The following is a 19,804-nucleotide window of genomic DNA, read 5'->3' as shown; positions in this document are numbered from 1 at the left end:
ATGCCTCCATTTGGCCATCTATTGTCACCAAAAGAAGTTTTCAGTACTGGGATTGGGTTATTTCTAATTAAGTTGTTGTTCATAGAGGCCCCATAGGTATCTCCAAACAACCCAGGTTATTGCCAAGACTATAGTTTGCTTTCCACAAACTGACCGCGTGAGCTCATTGCTGAAAATGTAGATAACTCATTGAACATGGAGATACTGAGTGGTGACTATGACTATATAGAACCTTCTCTTTTATGTTTCAGTGTCTATTGCTACAGTACCATACCATACATACTTCCAAAAGAGAAATGTAAAAACCAAGCATGTCATAAATCTTGTATCTACAATGGCGTACTGCCTGCAAGATGAACTACGGAAACAAAGCGGCACCACAAACCTTGTAAAAGTAACCAACCAGTAACGTATTTGACTTAAGGCCCACTCCAGAAGATGGAACCCATACTTGACACTTCCTAGGTGACCAAAAACATGAGAAAAGATAGCTGAGGGATCTAGGTTAAAAGCAAACAATACTGGACTAAACAGAATATATAATGATAAAATGACTCCTAATGATATCCTGCTATATTCATATTTCAGTGTCTTGCTCAGCTATCATCAAAGAATCTTCTTCCTGAAGCAAATAGAACAAATATAAACTTATAGTCAGACAGTATGAAAGATTCAGAGACCTTGGGCCATTTAGCCTTAAATTGGATGTCTCCATCAAATGCATCCCCTTAGAGTTCAGGGAACCCCATAGAAAAGTTGTGAGAATAAATGTAAGAGCCAGAAAGGATCAAGAACGTGAAAAAAAAACAAGGCCCTCTCAATCAATATGAACAAAGCACATGTGATCTCACGGAGCAGAAGCAGGATGCATGGACCTGCATGGGTTTGCACCAGGTCCTCTGTGTTTATGTTTTCCAGTTTAGTGTTTTTATTTGATTCCTAAGTGTGTAAACAAAAGTCTCTGTTTCTTGTACCTTCTCTTAGGCTATTATCCTTCTGTTAGTTTGTCATATCCAACTTTAATGTCACAGTTTTTATTTTATCTTATTACATTTTACTTTGTTTTATTAAAAAATTATGAATAAATACATAACCACTAGGGTAAAGATAAACAATTGACCTATCATGCAAACTTTCTGGTAAATGGAAAATCAGTTTTCTCCCATAAAGTAACACTGGGCATACTAAAGACTTCAGGACAGGCTTCTCATCCAGGAGTAATTGACCAGTATATAACAGATACCACAGTTTTATCTATCTATCTATCTATCTATCTATCTATCTATCTATCTATCTATCTATCTACCTATCTACCTATCTATCTATCCATCCATCATCTATCTGCATACTTTTCCTTGGTTACAGTTTGGTGTTTTGTTTGTTTCCGGTATGCTTTTATTTTATTTTATTTTATTTTATTTTATTTTATTTTATTGGTTTGTGGAGTTTGTTGGTGTTTTTGTTTTTGTTTTGTTTTGTGTGACCTCCTTCCATCTGCCACTGAGGCGGAGCCACCTGCTGTGCTGCTTCTCATCCCCCCCCCACCCCCCTTGATGTGCCACTACCTGCTACCTGCCTGAGGCCAAACAGGTTCTCCAAGATCTTCCAGAGTTAACCCTGAACTGATTTTGGAGAGTTCCTGCTAAAAGACTGTTCTGACAACTTCACAAGTAACTTGGCTTGTCTGGGGATGGGCTTCCCTCTTTATAAAGTACAAATTATCATTAAACATTTGAGCTTTGATCAGGAAACTTGACTTCGCTCCATTCTTTCTCTCGTCCATCTAGTTCTCTCTCTTTCAGCTCAAGGCTGCCTCCCAGCTGTACTCCATTTCTTGCGAGCCACTGGACAGCCCGCAACAGTTTTGTGGGTTTTTGTTTTTTGTTTTCTGCTTTTTTGGAAGAACTTAAAGTTATGTAGGCAGAGAAAGGGAAAGTAGATTTCCAATGACTATGCATTGGTGATACAAACATGACCATGTCAAGTTCTCTCAATACCTCTCAATACCTCAGACTCATGGGAATGACAAAGCCTTCCCTGGGTTGGGCCTAGAGGAATGGTAAGACATAGATTTCAGAAACCACTTACCTTTTGCTAGAACCAAAGTTTGTAGAATGTATCAATCATTTTTTCCTCATCCAAATGACTAACACCTAAAACTGTTCTCCTGTAAAAACACCCTATCAATATTAGGTAGCCCATTTCTTCCTCATTCCATGTATATAACAAATCCAGCTTTTCTGTTAGCATTAAGTAATAAGTGTGCCGTATTCCTTGGCTTCTGGTGTATCCACACCAGAGTACATGTTAGACCTTGCCTCAGCTTCCCTGTGTGTATGTTTTGTTATACCCTCATTGCCCCATTCAGGTCAAGTCAAAGCTGTGCATATCATGGCACAAGATGTTGATACTTAAACTTTATGCTTTACTGTTGAAATTTGCACCATATAATAATACAAAATATGCTCTTAGGGTTCAATAGCTTCAGAGGTACTAAGGAAAAATATTTAATACAAAGTATTCCTTTCTTCCTTCTAACCACAAAATTCACCTTGCTTTTGCACAGTAAACTATGTGTTATGCTCTCCTTTATTTTCGGAACCATATTAAAAACACTCAGTAAAGCACCTTAACTCACTTATTTGAAATCTACTGCAGGTATTTATAGATCCTCACCCATTATAGCATTGTGCATTTCACATATATTATTTATAATTTTGAAACATATCTATATTTATTCGAACAGATTGCCTATTTTTATATTCTAGCTGCAGATTTTGTTTTATGAATAAGACCTGATTGTTTAATAGTCAACTGTGAGTGTTATTAGATGACTGTCACTGTTGCATCACTACAGGTAATGCTACCAGGAGTTCCATTGCATATATATCAACCCATGCATGTTAGCATACCATTCATTTTTTAGCATATCATTCTTATAGCATAAATTCATACAAGTGAAATACTTGTTTAAAAGTATATATGTCAGCACTCGGGAGGCAGAGGCAGGTGGATTTCTGAGATCGAGGCCAGCCTGGTCTACAAAGTGAGTTCCAGGACAGTCAGGGCTATACAGAGAAAAACCCTGTCTCGAAAAACCAAAAAAAAAAAAAAAAGTATATATGTCTTTATAATGTCAAACTGATTTCAAACTTTTATCAAATTTATACTCATTAAAAAATATATATTTTACAGTAGATTATGTGGTAGTTTGTATTGACAATTTTGGAGTTTTGATTTTTAAAAATCAGAAATATTATAACAAATACGTTTTCATTTTAATTCCAGTTGTGGAATATGGGCCTGCTTCAGTTTGTCCACAGCAGCTGACAATGATTTGCCTTGTGCTCTAGGAAAAGCATGGCTTTGCCACTGCAGGTACTTTCTGCAAATGTGTGATGTTTGGAAATCTGGAAAAATTTCAGAGGGTATATAAATGTCTGTAGCCAGATAGCTGGATTGTTGGTTGTTGTTGGTGGCTATTAGTCATGGTTTGTTATGTAGTTATGCACAACGAAGAAAAAGAAGAAGGAGGAGAGGGAAATTAGATATCTTGACAGTAAAGATCAAACTTGCCCCAAGAAACTGGACACCCTTAATCAGCCAGAAGTAATGTAATAAGAACATCTCCCTATTTTCAACCCCTGATTTTATTCAGGGAGCTCTTTCTGTACCTCTCTGTCTCTTTTCTTTCTATCTCATATCTAGTGTTAGGAGGTTGGAAGGGTAAAAGAAAAGGAGTGGAGAAGAATGAAAGAAAGGACCTACAAAGTAGAAAAAAAATCCAGCTATAGTAGCTAATTTTAGTTGTCAACCTCAAAGGACTAGAAAGACAGAGATTCAATTAAAGGAATGCCAACATGCCTGTGAAACACTCTATTAACTAGTGTTGAAGGGCCTCGCCCACTGTGAGTGGTAAGATCCCTACACAGGGGACCCTGAGCAATATAAGAGAGATAGCTGTGGGAAGCAAGCCAGGAAGAACCATCTTTCTATAGTTGATGGTTTCTCCTTCAGTGCTGTCTCCAGCTTCTGCCCTGCCTTTCCACAGTGATTAACAGTAACCTGGAAACATAAAATGAAATAAACTCTCTTTCTTCCATTCTGTTTTTGGTCATTGTTTTATCACAGTAACAGAGAACAAACTAAGGCATTTTGTCCTTTGTTAACAGAGGAAGGTTAGGAATTATGCTTCCACTTACATAAACTCACATATTGATTTGTCTCATAAATTGGCAAATTGTTCAGGAATCAAGCCTAATATTTTTTTTTTTTTTTTTTTTGGTTTTTTGAGACAGGGTTTCTCTGTGTAGCCTTGGCTGTCCTGGAACTCACTCTGTAGACCAGGCTGGCCTCGAACTCAGAAATCTGCCTGCCTCTGCCTCCCGAGTGCTGGGATTAAAGGCATGCGCCACCACTCCTGGCTAAGCCTAATATTTTTAAAGACTCTAATAAAAACAAAAGATAAGTAATACTGTTTAAATATTTCCTGACTATAAAATAACAAATAATTCTAAAGAACCTCTGGAAGATCCATCTTAACTATCACTTACCATATCAAAACATAGCTTTTATTTTTTTAAAAATCTCATTTTTCTTTCATATATAATTATAAAGGATTTTTAATGCAGTAACATGGCTGTTCTGGCAAGGGATGACATCCAAATACCTCCAAGATCTATGTGATCCAGCTAGAATGAAGATAAATCACACACCTTTTACTCCTCTGGCTGGAGTACAGGCATACCCTCGGTACACACCTTTAATCCCAAACAATAAAGGTAAGTAATATTGTTTGTAGAAGCAAGCAGCTATGTTTGCAAGTGACATCTAATTAAGCAGTAGACAAAGTGGCAAATCCGAGAAAAAGTTGATGGTATATGTCAGGGATAACATATGCCCATCTCTCATGAGACTGCAGAAGAAGGAGATGCTGCTTAATAGAGTAGTGGAGGGGGAAGGCAGAAGACAGTTTTACAGGGATAACTTAACACAGACAGGTTGTAGATGAAGGCAGAAAGAATCAGAGAATGAGAAGGAGCCAGAGGATTAGAACAGATTTCGAGAGTTAGAGGTCAAGCAGAGAAATTCAGTGAGATGCTGAGAGAAGTCAGTTTGAATCAATCAGTGTGGAGAGGAGTTTGAGCCAGAAGAGGTAAGTTGAACCAAACAGCCAGAGTTCAGAAAGAGCTATAAAATGTGAACTTATTCAGCAGTAAGCCTGTAAGACAACAGCTACATCTGGTGATTAAAAGTTACTTTCATACATGATTACTTCTGTTATAGGTGATTTAAAATCATCACACACTCTTTTTGTTTTCAAAACTTTTTTCATAGGATTAGATGCCAGTATCCTTGTAAAGCCATTTTACCACTAAATTCTTGAGAACCTACAATGCATGCTAGTTTTCTTCAAAGTGTTCTGCAATGTATTTTGTCCAATCTCTATAACATAATAATATCAACCAAGATTTTGGGATAAGAAAACCATGAGTTACCAATATTAAGTATTTAAAAGTTATACAAATAGTAATTCAAGATATAGTGCACAGAAAACCTTAGCTACAAATATTAGGCAGAACTTCAATAAAGAGAAAACATCATTTCATGAGTGAGTTAAATAATTCAGTAAATGTCTTACCTCAAATGCAAATGATAAAGATGGAATAAGAGGCTTTAAGTGACCAAATCTGTGCAGGGTTAGGAACAACAGGCACCGGAAAGTTTCCATAGTAGCTGCCTTGGATCTGAAAAAAACATGGTGTTAATATCCATTAGCTTTAATACTGTCCCCATGAGTTTATGTCATAATTAAATAGCAATAAACTTTACTTTTGATTTTCTTGAAATGTATTTAACATAATTAAGTGGTATGTCTCTAAAGTACTTTGAACATAGTCATAAAATAATAAACAAAATGTATTTTTTTGAGGAAAACCTGTTTTATCAATTCATTGTTTAATTAAAACAGTGATGAGCTATCTCAAACAATACAGGTCAATAAGGTTAGTTTGTAGAAGGAAGCAGCTATGTTTGAAAGTGACATCTAATTGAGGGGAAGACAAAGTGACAAATCAGAGAACTATTTGAAAGAATGAGTCAGGGATAAAATATGCCCAACTCTTTTGAAAACACACAAGATAGAGATGCCACTTAAAAGAGTAGTAGAGGGGGGAGGGAGAAGGCAGTTTTACTGGGAACATTTTACAGAGATAGGTTGTAGGTGAAGACAGAAAGAACCAGAGAATGAGAAGGATCCAGGTTAGAACAGACTGCCAGTGTTAGATACCAAGCAGAGCAATTCAGAGAGATGCTGAGAGCAAAACAATAAAATATCAACAAATACATGTCTAGAATGTAGGGCATGTGATGTTCTCTTCAGTAGTCCACTGCTTTTTTCTTCAAATGATAAAAATGACTTAGATGCAAAACTGGTATAGTTAACTCATTTAAAACAATGGTATACAATACTAAGTTTGAAAAACTAAATTATAAAGGTTCATATTACACTGATATTTTATCGTAGTATGGAAAATCCATGTCTTGCCTTTGATCCAGAAGAAAACCAATGGAAGTCAAGGTCAGGATAAAGAAGAAGATTCTCAAAAGAAGAGTGACCTGGGAGAGTACCTGTAAAACACAGAGGTCAAGGAAAGAACTGTTTAGAGGACTTAGGGGGACCATTAGCAACGAGTGCTGCCATGGAAACAGACTTTCCAGCGTACCACTTATCACTAGCTTCACAAAGGTGATAGATATAGAGGACATTTTGTTTTCTAGCACCACTAAGTGACCTTATCAGAAAGTTCAGAAGGAAACATATATTTTCATCATGAACATTTATTTCTTAAACTGTTATTTTTCCCTGTTTCCTTTACATTTTTGACTTTTGTAATTATTTGAAGCATGTGAATCCCCAAACATGGATAAAAATTATACATTTAAGAAATAAATATTAAAAAAAGAAATAAATATTATATTATAGTACATATTTTTAACCTGAACAATTAATTCTACCTTAAATTGCAAACTTTATTCATGCAAGAAATATGTAAAGAAAGATGTGTTCAGCAGAGCTGTGTTGTTTAGTGGTTTTATACTTTTTTCTTTTTTCTTTCTTTTTAAATATTTTATGTAAAAGCTAGACTTGTCAAGAAGAGAGAACCTCAACTGAAGAAAAGTCTTCATAAGATTGACCAATATTCAACAATTTGGGGACATATTTTTGGTTAATTTTTGATGTGCAAGAGGCCAACACATTTGAGGTTGTGCAGCTCCTGGGCATCAGAAAGCTGGTGAAGATGTAATTGAACAAGAGGGTCATGTTCCAGCCATAGCAAGTAAGAGAATTTGGCAGCTTCAGCCAAGTGGTTCTGGCTTTAGAGTCAAGAAAACTCCTTCAGTGACTAAGGAAAGTTGCTGAGTTTAGATGGGCTGCAGGGGTGTCACTGCATGGACCCCCAAAGTGGCAGTTGCCTGAAGCTGTGAAGGTGAATTCTGCATGGCTTAGAGATCGAAATCTTAGAGATTCCAGAGCTATGGGTTACCTGCTGAGGAAAACTGCTAACAGGGAATAGAATCAGCCCAAGAGAAAGAAATGTACTGTCATCAATGAAGCTAAAAGGAGTTGGAGATCTGAATAACATTTTTTTTCTTTTTTCTTTTTTTCATTTTCTTTTTCTCTTTCTTTCTTTTCTTTTCTTTTTTTTTTATTAGATATTTTCTTCATTTACATTTCAAATGCTTTGACATCAGGTATGGAGATGCAGAGTTTAGAGTTTGCCCAGTTGGTTTTCAGCCTTGCTTTTGTCCAGTATTTTCACACATTCCCTGTGTTTTAGAATGGTAATACATACCCTATGTCATGATGCAGTGGAAGCATATGATCTGAATTTTGATTTTGATTTTATAGGGTCTTTGAGCTTTGGACGTTTAAACATTGCTGAGACTGTGATAGACTATGGGGACTTTTGAAATTAGACTAAACACATTTTTGCATTATGTTATGGCTATAAGCTATGGGGGTTAGGGAGTGGAATATGTTCGTTTGAATAGGTATGTCCTTCATAGATTCATGTGTTGGAATGTTTGACTAGAAGGAATGGCACTATTAGAAGGTGTGGCCTTGTTAGAGAAAGTGTGTCACTGTGGAGGTGGGGCTTTGGTTTCTTAAAAGTGTAAGCTATGCCCAGTGTCAAGCACATCCAGTTTCCTCTTGCCTGCCTTCAGGACCAATTTCTGTCTTACATCCTTGAAAAGTCACCATGACTAAGGCAATTCTTATTAAGGACAACATTTTTATTTGTTTTTTTATTAGATATTTTATTTATTTACATTTAAAATGTTATCCCCTTTCCTAGTTTCCCCTCTGAAAATCCCATATCGTCTCCCACCTCTCCCCTTCTCCCCAACCACCCTGCTTCCTGGCCCTAGCATTCCCCTATACTGGGGCATAGAAACTTCACAGGATCAAGGGCCAATTTTTAAAGGAATTAACAGATACTAATCAAACTTAAGACTTTACTGATAACATGAAGATAAACATAATTCTAAATTTAATATTTAATCACTTGGCATGAGTTGTTTTTGTTTGTTTGTTTTAGATAAGGTGTCACCATATAGCCTGAGTTAGTCTGTAACTTGCTATGTCTATTAAGCTGCCCTCAAACTTCTGGCAATCCTCATATCTCTGCTTTCCAAGTCTAGAGTTGTAGGTAAACTTCCATACTAGTACAACTAAGGACTTTACTTTTGTATTACAGTTTAGTAGATGAAATTATATTTGTCACTGGAATGTATAATTCTTACTTCTCTAACCTTCCCAGGAATATTTATGCAAAATAATGAGCATTGCCTAAGAGCCACAGCAATCTACAGCTAACTAGATAAAGTTCATGATCCATTAAATTTGCACAAGGAACACCCAGTTACCCGAGAACTAAATATATTGGTGCTTTTTAGTGGGTCCATTAAAAATGTCAAAATGGAAACATTCATTATAAAATTCTAGTGCTTAAGTGTTTCAGAGAACATCCAAGTAAATTTAAAACTATAATAATATGCTTCTAAAATTATGTTCTAAATAGATACCCAGGTGCTTTGCTTAATTGCACTATGTCATCAAAGTAATCTACCTTAAAGCCTATCCCCAGTAATTTTATTATCCACACTATCCAAAGACCGTTTACATACTGAAGCCTTTTGTCAGTTTAAATCTGTTTGCATTTTATATTTTTTTGAAGAGTATGCTAGTATATAGCTCATTTTTTAAATTTCAAGAATCTATTCATGATGTCATCCCATGAAATGGATGCTGTCAGGATAAGAAATGATTTCCTAAGTATAACTAAAATTGTAAAGTGTGTGAGTCCAGCCACTCAACACTGCATTTACGTAGCTGGTGCACAGTGGTCAGAGAAAAATGAATGGGTCTCTCACAGCTTTGTGGTAGTCATTGCATTATTGTTTTTTACCCTCAAAATTATTTATACAGGAGTTTCACATATAAAATAAGCAAGTACTTATCTGCTCTAGTGTATGGTTAAACATAAAGGCCTCTGTGATCACACCAGGCTTCTCTGTTCCAAGTCAGCCAGAATCATTCTATGTGATTATTGCTTATAGTAGATGAGGTTTAGAAAGAGAGAGAGAACAGTTTAAAGTCTTCATCTGCTTTCAGAAGTCCTCATACTGGGAAGGAACTGTATAATTTTGATCCTAAGCAAGCTTTCTTCTGAGTCAAATAGCAAGTATTGAGTGAAGAAAAACATATGTGGGTAAACAAAGGTACCCTTCAGAATTAATTTGTGTCACGAATGAAATATCTCCAACTCCAAATTTAACTTGAAAAAGCTTTCAACACTGGATAATTCTCTTTGCCTATCCATTATACCAGTTTCTACTATACTCATCTTATAGGAGAGAAATCTGATCTCCAAGTATATCTCTTTATATGTGGAATGCCTACCTAAATTTTACCCAAGATCTGTTCATCTGCTCCCCAAAGTTGAACTCTGTGTATGAATTTAATGTTGAGGATGTCATTTGAAAACCAAAATGAAGGCTCCAATTTCTTAGATAAATTTCTGGTTTTGATTTTCGAATAAGTAGAAACACAAGTAGAAAGAATAAAAAAATACTGTAAGTTGTACTTGACTTTGGACAATGTTGAGTATAATCTACAGTTGGTTATTTTTCAGGGAAAGGGTCTAGATTTTGATTTGTTTGTTTGTTTTAGTCTTATGCAAGTATCTGAACATTATTACAGCTCATAAAACTTAAGCCCAGTTTGGTTGAATGTATTAAACAACATAACTAATGATAGACAAATTCTATGATACTAAAGGAAATGATTCCAAGAGCTTATGTTAAGCAGTGACAAAGAGTGTATCGTGTCTGTGGATTCTACGATTCCTGAAACCACAGACTGAACATACGTGGTAAAACACTATTTATGTTGAACCTATGCTCAAAGCCTTTGTTCACTACGTGCTACAACATTGATAAAGCACAAGTAATCTAGAAATGACTAAAGTACAATGGAAGATGGGCTTACACTTTATGAAAATACCATGCTACATATATAAAGGACTTGAGCACCTTTAAATTTTGTTAGCTGTGAGGTAAGAAAAAGGTACTTGAATCATTCTCCATGGATACCCAGGAAATATTACTTGTAGTTTAATAAATTAGGACAGCTGATGACTACATGTGTCTATTAAGATTATGGTAGTTCAAATGGCCATTGTGAATGTTTTGCTCATCCAGGAAATTCTTGAAGGCAACTTTTTCCTTTTGTCAGCTTAATGACAAGCCATCATAGCACAACAGTTCCATCATTAGTTTTAGAATATGCAACAAAATCTAAATAATAGGCAAGTACACATACAATCACTATATTTTTTATTTTCATTTCATGAAATAGAATCTAGAATCTAACTCAGTGCTTTATCCTGAAGCTAATATAGTCCATTCTATGTTTTACTGGAGTTTCCTTTAATTGCATGCATATAGAGAGAACTCACACAAATTTACCAAATGTTCCAAACTGGGCCATTCAAGAGAAGTATTTGACTACTAATATGGATTAAAAAAAATGAAGCAATTCAGAAATACAAATGTGCAACACCAACAGTTAAAAACAGTGTTAAATGCAAATAGCTTTCTTCAATACAGCCTAAGTCAACTCTATTAGAAGTTGCTGCAAATCTCCTTCATTTAACTGCATGGCTTATGGCATGTCCTATTGGTCCCTCTCCGAGAACATGTCTCTCACTTCTTCTATATGAATACTGTGCTGATTCTGATGAGTTTGCCAGGTGATGAGAGGAAAGGTGAGGAGAGCATCCTGAGGGCAGCACTACACTTGGCAAGACTGTCACTCATGTGTAATTTGGACCTGGTGTTAGTGATTGGTTTAGTACAGATATGTGAATGCCAACTACATGATGAAACATGACATTTTTGGCAAATTAAAAAAAAAAACCTTTGATATATCCTGAAAATTTTAAAATGAATTCAATAAGGTTATCTACAAGAATTCAACTATTGCCTTTGGCCACAGTTTGCCTGAATTCTGCAGGCAAACTAAATTACAGGGCATTTGACCAGTTAATAAAGACTACTTTTAAAATGCAAGTGCAATCCACACATTTATGGTTGAATGTATCAACAGGTAATAGACATGTTAAGGAGATGTTGAATTTGCCTCAACTCTATTTTCCATTTACTGTGTATTTTTCACCACGATTTTCTTTTCAAGACCTTCTGTTACTAACCTCTTTCAGAACATGAGGACACTACACTTGACCCTGCTTCATTCCCATTCATAGACCGAATATAAATCCCAGGAGTAATTCTACTGTCTATTTTACAGATATACAAATGGATATTCAGCTAAGTCTCGCATAGTCATACCTGAAGTTCTTTGTATGCCAGTATTGAAAGCCAGAGTGTCTGGTAAGCATGGTAGCTCATGCAGGAGACTCAGCACCGAGTTACAAGAGAGTAAGATTGCCCATGGAAGGAACACTGAGGAGACAGCCATTCCCAAGGCTCAATTGTGTAAATCAGTATGTTCAGCTGGATAGAATTTCTATCATAAAACTGAAGAATTCTGATCACCACATTCAAAAATCTATTTCAAATGTGTAATTGTACAATCATAATTCTATATCTAAATTATGTAGACCCTACAGATTTGTTCCAGAGAAATATTCCATTGATACATAATTATTTAATGATAATGACATTACTAACAATAACCAGTATATCTAGTTCTCAGCACACATTATTTATTTATTCCAGCTACTTATGTGATTTTCAAAAGTGCTTTGGATATTTTAGTTTCAATCAGGGATCGTAGGACCTCATGGAGACAGAAGGTCAATCACTGAGCCAGTATGGAGCTGCACTGTGTCTTTTGCATAGATGCTGTAGCTGTCCAGTTTGATGTTCTTGTGGGAATGGGGTGTCTATGACTGCTTTGCCTACTCTTGGGATCCTTTTTCTCTTACTGGATTGCTTCATCTAGCCCTGACAAGAGACTTTGTGCCTTATTAGGACTTGCTTTGCTCTTTTCTGAAGGGAAACTGAGGAGGAGTGGATTTGCGAGGAAGGTGAATTGTCAGAGGAAGGGGAAGAATGGAGGGAAAGGAAACTGTAGAAAGTAAAGGATGTAATATATGAGAGAAAATGAATTTTAAAGATTAAAATGTATGTTAGGTTTTCACATTCTAATCTATTACTAAAATATTAACTGTACTTAGTATTTTGATTATATTAATTTTCAGTACTCTGATAGTTTGATTCTGTGGTTATACCCCATGCTTCAGATTGTTTATTTTTCTTCTCATATGAGTTTCTGATTAGCTTATTTAAACTCTTGGTTTATAATTGTTGGAATGTTTTATCTAGACTTAAATTTATATATTAACAACAGGAATAATTTGAACTTTTTTTTTGTTTTTTTTTTGGTAACTGACCTCTGATCTGAGACTAACTAAAAATTTATTCTCATCTGATGCTTATCCAAACCATTGTTAGTATAAGTTTCTATTCAGTCCAATATGAAGACCAGATAGTTAAAATTCTGAAAAATGGTTAGCCTTGAAAGCGTATATACAAGTAATTTTAAATGGACTAAACAGGCTATATTTAGGAATATTTGTATACATACATACATACATATGCAGATATATGCAATATAAAATTTAATAAAAAGAGCCCATAAATATGAAATATAATGGAAAGGATTTTATGGAAGGACTTAGAGAGAGGAAAGGGAACAGGGAAATATAATTGAATTACAATCTCAAAAATAAACCAAAAGAAGAAAATCAGAAATTTTCAGGGATCTATTTTCCCACTACTTCCTAAAAGCTAAGTAAAAGTCTACAAATCTTTTCTTAATATTTTCTCTTTATTAATGCTTTACTCTAGTTTTCCTGGAAATGTTTTAATTTTATTTTGAATTTAATTACTTTATCAAAAGTGTGTTGTCTGAGTGAAGGAGACCCTTAACCTTGTCTCATCAGTACATACCTAATTACAGCTGTCATAGATCTGAGTCAGCTACCCCCAAAAGCTCTGCTTCTTCATCATTTTTAGCTTCTTAGATATTCTGTAGTTTCTGCAGTCTCCTTTATGCATTCCAGGAGGTTTTTTTTTTTTTTTTTTTTTTACATTTAGTAAACTAATTGTTGATGTTCTGTCCAGCTTAAAATAGACCTGTGTAAAATTACCATACTTCAAGGAATAAAAACAGTGTCCATTCAGTTAAGGCACAGCCATTATTTTTAGAATAACTGTGACAACCTTAAAATTCATGACTCTGAGATTCATATTTTTCCTTGAGAACAATTCAGTGAAGTTTCTATCCAGTAATTTTATCTATCTTGCATTTTATCTACTCTGAATTTAATTACCTTACAGTTCTTATCTACATTTTTGGACAACTATACATTCATAAAGAATATATAATGAATGAGTTCATGAAAGTAAAATATTTATTTTCCCATTTTCTCCATTTTCAGTCCATTTTACATACTTTTTGCTACTTTTGCCTTTTCCTGAACACAGCCGGTGCAGATAACGTGAAATAACTATAGTATACCCATTCCTACACTGTACCTGTTAGTTCACTTATGTTTATATTTCCCCTAGCTCAGTTATTATGTCCATCTTAAAGAGAAAATTAGGAAAAACTACAACCTTGCAATTGAAATCCTCCAAACTCAATTTTCAGCTTATTATTTAAATATATGAAGTATGCTGAAATTGGTTGAAAATATTCTTTTCTGACTTTTGAAGTCTTTATTTCAATTAGAAAAATATGGTAAGTAACATTTTATTTAGCATGTAGATTTGGTGAAAACATTTAACATATATTATATACAATACCACTTGGATGTAACTGATTTGTTTACATTTAATACTCTTGAGGAGATTAATTTACCTGTTTATTAAAGTTCGTCATGTTCCTCCCCCAAAACGGAAAGCAATTATGAAGAAAAATAGAGTGTAGTCACAAGGGAATAGTTTGTTTTAATTTTTAAAAAGTACTTGTATTATTTTTCACATACTATGTTAAAATTGATGCTACCTACCACTGTATTTGCAAAGGTCTCTTCATAAAATGCCAGCATTACTGCAAACTGGAGGACAGTGTAGATCTTTAAGAGCTGGGATGCTGAGGATGAGAAGGGGACTTCCTGTCCTGTAACCTGGGTAGACAAGAAGGACAATTTCCTTTACTCAATGCTGCTGCTCATCTCTCTTCATACAATTCACACTGTGAGAAAAGATGAGTCACAGCGCCGGGTCTGGTGGCACAAGCTTTTATTCCCAGCACTTCTTTTTATCATAAATAAAATTAAGAATAAACCTGATTTCCAAAGGTCTTTCCATCTCTCAGGTTTTAGATCTCTGAATAGAAGACAAACACACCAGAAGAGGCTCTTGCTATACGTATAAATGGTTCTGAAAATAATTTCAATTGTTCTACTTCCTAAATTGTACTCCCTGTAATGAACCAATGCCTACATACTAGGTATTGCCCCCTTAATCCACATTTGTGGTGGTGTCTTCTCATTAAGCTGTCTGTATACATCATGCTGAGTAACATCATTTCACAGTTTCACATGAGGATGGCATTACATATCTAGCCTCCCCATCTCTTATGCTATGCACTATACTTACCTCTGGAATTTCTTCACTCAGGCCAAGTCTTGGTTTACCTGGACCCCATCCTGGTCCTTTAAATAGGACAGAAAACTTATGGCAGAATCCAGGTGTGGTCCAGAATGTAGTCCATATATAAAGTAAATGGTGAAACTTGAAAAAAAATAGAGTTAATTCAAAGTAAGACAAACGTAAAAAAGAAAATTAAATATAACTAACTATATAATTTATAAGTATTTCGGTTTAATTTATATATTGTCTATAATAGACATTGTGCCTGGGAAGATAAATAATATATTGATATGTATTTTAATAATTCTGTATTTTAACATTCTGTATTTTAATTAATTCTATACATTCTGTATATCTTCAATCTGTTCTTATCAACATCTTGGAAGTTAAGTGAAATTATAATTTTGAAGTGAAAAACTATAATTGGTTACAAATTAGCAAAGTAGAGTAAATAAGCTATGTGGTTGCTTCAAATAAAATTAACTAGCAGTCTGTGGAACTGGTAACCTTGTCTACTGACTCTGTCTCTAACACGTAACTGGATGGATATTACAATCAAACATGGAGCCATCTTAAGAGGGCTTATCAGTTCAAATACCTTTAAAACAATTATTTAGGTTAATAACATGATATTAACAAAACATATTCACAGACATTTCAGATTGTAGAGGTCCAAGTACTAAATAGCTCATTCTGCAACAAGTAAGGACAAGTTTGATGCCTGAGGGAGACCTTTATACTGAATGTTATAACAGGAATACTCCTCATTCTTTAAATAGCATTTATTTGACATATACAGAAGTTAAAAACATGGGCACATATAAGTTCTCAATAAATTTTAACTATAGGGACATTTCACACAAGTACCCATGATACACCCCATAAGACTGAATATATTCCTAGGGTTTGGGCATCAGCTCCAGACTCTAAATGTTAGAATTTTTTAAAGTACAGAAATGCATTAATGGAGAGAAAAGCATTTGCTCCCAGAATTTGTGGTCTTGCTGGTATTTTAGCAGTCCCTGGGTGAATTTAAATTGCTAAGATTAGAAAAATGGGTTTTATGACTGCTTGAACTATTCCAAGAATCAACATGAGTTATTATGAGACTTAATGGAGACATTTCTGAAGATGAGGTAAATGTTAGAAGGAAGCTTAGCTTGGAGATTTTCACTACTAGTAGTAATACAGAATATTAGTATGCTTAGAACCTCCAACACTCATTAAAATATTGAATCATTTGGGTATTTTGAAAATGTACTTCAATTTTATTTGTACACATTTGGATACTACTGATGAAAAATACATCACAAAAGCATAAAGACATTTCTTTTAATTACTTAGTTCCTATTACCCTGGAACTTGGGTTTTCTAAAGAGATCAGGGTGAATACTCTACACATAACAATAGCAAACATATTCCTGTATGTAGTGCTACAAATTCTAGGGGTGATAAATCCTACATAAGCAATTCAGCTTCATGCTAAGGGATGTCACTGAAAGTAAATACTTTGTCAGAAACTCTTAAATATCATCATTTGCCAACTTGACATTTCTCAATAAAATGAGCACCTTAGCCCCACAGGTGACAACTACCATGATGAAGAAAACATTTTGAAGGCAGATACCTAGAGGCTTAATACTTGCCTTAAATGAGCAGTAGCTAAAGAATACCTGCCTTTGTCTCACGCTGACACTTAGTGATCCCAAGTCTTTCATTTGACTATGCATATGTAGTGCTTAAAATACCCTCTCACTGATCTTTTCTCTGGTATGAAACCATTATCCTCAAAAATCAAACAAACAAACAAAAACAATATATTCCTCAAAGACTTGCTTAAAAGTGTTATGAATTCATCAATAATATCAGCATCACCTATGATCTATTCCAATTTAAGTCCACAGTGCTACTGAGCCAAATCTACACATTACAAAAATGGTCACTTATTCATCAGGTGTGTAAAGCTCTCTCCTCGAGAGATGAAGCAGGATTATATATATTTTATTTATTCATATTAAGGAGAAATGAAGGAAATAAGCAAGGAAAAGGGCACTTTGTTGTAAATTTTCTGATTTGGTTTTAATTTAATACATCTGGTTGTCAAGATCCAGATGTATTTATTGTGTCTCCTGAGAGACATACCCTGTTCTGAGTACAGCCTGGATAAAGATGGAAGGAATGCCAGGTAGCAGAGAAGTACAAGATGATGAACAGCAGCATTCTCCTTTTCAATTGTGGGCTTTTAGTATAGGAAGGATAGCAATTGACCATAGCTGGTATGTGAAGCCACAGTAAAACGGGGGTATAATAAATGAGTTAAGTGTGCTTGGATCTTGAATTGCTAGGTTAAATTGGCAGTTGATAATAGAACTTGGAATTATTTAAGTACTCTGAGCCTATATTTCCTCTGCTAGAGTTTAGAAATAAAAAAGAACCGCTGATTCATAAGTCATTACTGATGATTAATGAACTGTTTTCTGTTTGCAGGTACTTGATGTAGCAGAGTTTCAACAGATGGTGATCTTCTTTTGGTCTCAATGTTCTGTGCAAACTGAAGTAGGTTTGCAAAGTGCTCCCATCAGGAACCTGTAATATGTTACGTCCAGGGTGTTGCATCCAACCCAGTGAGCAGAGCTGTCACTGGATGGCCATCATAGCTTGTAGAGCACTGTTACCTTTTCCTCATTTGTAATTTCGTAACCCCAGGAGCCTTTGCGGTCATCTGATGTTGACATGTTGGAACTTGGCAGACATTCTTCATTTCTCTAGTGCCAACCACTAAGGCCAGCGAGCAAGCAATACCACATGTGTAACAGAAAATTGGTCTGCTCCATGAAGTCTTAGCAGGAGAGGTAATACATGGACCTCACTGATGTATAATGCTCCTTGACACCTGATCTAAGATGAGAAGGGCCAAGGCCTCATGTTGAATTTCTAACCAGAGTTTGAAGGCTTGTAGCAAATATTTTTCGTACTGTGGGATCAGCCTTAATTATATGTCTTACCACTACTCCTGAATACATGAATATATTTCAGGTCTATTCTGAGAAACAACATGGTTTTAGAGAGGCACTTTCTTTGCATTTGAAGTATTAGATACATTTGAAAATTCTTATACTAAGTTTTAATGGCTCTTACCCATCTGACTCAAGTTGTCACTTGACCACTAAGTTATTTTCAAATTCATTTGTATGTAAAACATTTTTCACAGCAATGTAAAGTGCTTCCACCTACAATGCCCATTTTCTGCTTAAAGTTGAATTTGTAAAACTCTATGCACTCAGAAAGTTCAAGGCTGACTGAATTACCTGCACGTTGAATGGCTCAAATGTACCAATGGGATGGGTTAGACCATATATGACCTGCTCATTCTCTGCTTCAAATGTCCCTGGAAGATAAGCATTACAATATGACTAATGACTTTACATCATTTTCAAAGCAGCTAATTAACTATTATGATATTTGTACATTTTACTTACCAAAAATTCTATCCCAAATAATAAGAGTGCCAGCATAGTTTTTATCAATGCAATAACGATTTCTACCTGTGAGACAAAATAGTAAAAGTATTTTTTTCAAATAGATGAAATTGGGCTTTCAAAAATCTATTTTTCTTGTTTTATAACATAAGAAAAATTCAAGCAATAAAATGTTTTTGAAAATATCTTCTCCTCTACCTAAGTAACTGAGGAAAGTTGAGAGTAAAATAGGTGGACTTGTCCAGGGAAGAATTACAATAGCTGGCTATTCGGTGCTGAAGAGCCAACCCTGAAAGCATATATACAAGTAGCATTGAACTGGGCTGAGCAAGTAAAACTGGAGAGAGAGAGAGAGAGAAAGAGAGAGAGAGAGAGAGAGAGAGAGAGAGAGAGAGAGAGAGAGAGAGAGAACATATGTATATTAATCTTGTATGCAAGCAATAACAATTAGTGATAAAAGAGATTGTGAATTTGAAGTAGAATTGGAAGGAATATGTGTGACAGCTTAGAGGGGGAAAAGGGAAAGGTAAAATATTTTAATTATATTATGATCACAAAAAATTTAAAAAAATTATCACTGATAATAACAGATATTATTTGTGAGCTGTAGTCTCATTTTAATTATTTTGCAATTAATTTTATTAAAGAGATCTTTTTTAAAACTCATGTGCATTTTCCCAACATTTTAACTAAATATCTACATATATTCACATAACTAGTTTCATAAAACTACCAAGAAATAACTAATTATCACATTAATTATCGCAATGTTCAGAGGAAGTAAATGGGAAGTGAGATGATAATAAATGTTTTTTTGGAGCCAGAGCAATGGTTACTCTGCTGCTAAGAGCACTGGCTGCTTGTACAGTCCCGAGGTTCAATCTGCCGCACCCATGATGGCTCATGACAATCTGCAAGTCCCATTCCAGGGAATCTGACATGCTCTTCTGGCCTCAGAGGAGACTGGATGCATGTTGAATACAGGTATACATGCAGACAAAAATACTCACATTAACAAAATTATAATAATAAAATAAATTTTAAAAGGAAACCTATATTAGCTTTTATTTTGTTTTGATGCTTTTTTTTTTTTAAACTGAACATAAGCATATTTTTCAGTTAAAGCCCAGTTG

The 19,804-nt window shown here is 34.9% G+C and overlaps 1 protein-coding gene across 2 annotated transcripts in view; it reads right to left on the bottom strand.

Moving 5' to 3' along the window:
• Positions 1–19,804, bottom strand: part of Agmo (alkylglycerol monooxygenase) — a 356,668-nt gene that overhangs the window by 154,250 nt on the left and 182,614 nt on the right. For both annotated transcript variants that reach the window (XM_021178991.2, XM_021178992.2), the window contains exons 7-12: positions 18,672–18,737; positions 18,501–18,580; positions 15,199–15,333; positions 14,607–14,723; positions 6,548–6,630; positions 5,642–5,747 (exon numbers count right to left, since the gene is read on the bottom strand). In XM_021178991.2, the coding sequence (XP_021034650.1) occupies positions 5,642–5,747; positions 6,548–6,630; positions 14,607–14,723; positions 15,199–15,333; positions 18,501–18,580; positions 18,672–18,737 (587 nt within the window). The remainder of the gene's footprint in view (positions 1–5,641; positions 5,748–6,547; positions 6,631–14,606; positions 14,724–15,198; positions 15,334–18,500; positions 18,581–18,671; positions 18,738–19,804) is intronic.

This window comes from Mus caroli, chromosome 12, assembly GCF_900094665.2.
Source record: "Mus caroli chromosome 12, CAROLI_EIJ_v1.1, whole genome shotgun sequence".
NCBI lineage: Eukaryota > Metazoa > Chordata > Mammalia > Rodentia > Muridae > Mus > Mus caroli.
Note: the sequence above shows the minus strand (reverse complement) of the source record. Positions and strands in the feature narration are given on the sequence as shown.